This window comes from Penaeus monodon, chromosome 25, assembly GCF_015228065.2.
Source record: "Penaeus monodon isolate SGIC_2016 chromosome 25, NSTDA_Pmon_1, whole genome shotgun sequence".
Classification (NCBI taxonomy): domain Eukaryota; kingdom Metazoa; phylum Arthropoda; class Malacostraca; order Decapoda; family Penaeidae; genus Penaeus; species Penaeus monodon.
In genome coordinates, this window is record NC_051410.1 from 33074854 (window position 1) to 33075453 (window position 600).

The following is a 600-nucleotide window of genomic DNA, read 5'->3' on the forward strand; positions in this document are numbered from 1 at the left end:
TGCTGTTTATAGATGATAATAATGCAACAGAAGCAATAATCGTACACCAAGAAGTAGAAAACAGACCAAACAGATTATGCATTATTTCACAATTCTTTCATTATTCATTCCTATGTTTTTTGTTTTGTTTTTTCGTGACATTTTCTTTTTTGGTTATATTTCCTCCAGCTTTCAATTATTCGTTCCTCCCTTACTGTTTTTATTTCATTTTTCATTATTCATTCTTTCACTAGCTCTTCATTATTCATTCTCTCCATATCTCTTCGTTATTCAATATTTTTTTTTTATTAATCATTATTTCACCATATCTTTATTATTCATTTCACTATTTCTTCCTTATCTTTCACCATTCTTCCATTTTTCAAGTTATTCATCAATTCGCTCCCCAAGTTATTCATTCATTATTCACTCCCCATTGCAGAAAAATCGGTGATCGACCTCCTGCAGCCTTACCTCGGCGATATCGGCATGGCTCTCCAGGGTTTCATCGATATCGGCAAAATCGGGATGGGGGTTGCCAAATTCATCAGCATCATCGCGGATCAGGTGTGGTGTTTCGGTCTGAGGTTTTGGTAGATTGGAAAATAAGAGATGAGTGGG

The 600-nt window shown here is 35.2% G+C and overlaps 1 protein-coding gene across 3 annotated transcripts in view; it reads left to right on the forward strand.

Annotated features, from left to right (window-relative positions):
- LOC119589152 overlaps nt 1–600 on the forward strand; it is a 28879-nt gene that overhangs the window by 10815 nt on the left and 17464 nt on the right. For all 3 annotated transcript variants that reach the window (XM_037937729.1, XM_037937727.1, XM_037937728.1), the window contains exon 3: nt 422–546. In XM_037937729.1, the coding sequence (XP_037793657.1) occupies nt 422–546 (125 nt within the window). The remainder of the gene's footprint in view (nt 1–421; nt 547–600) is intronic.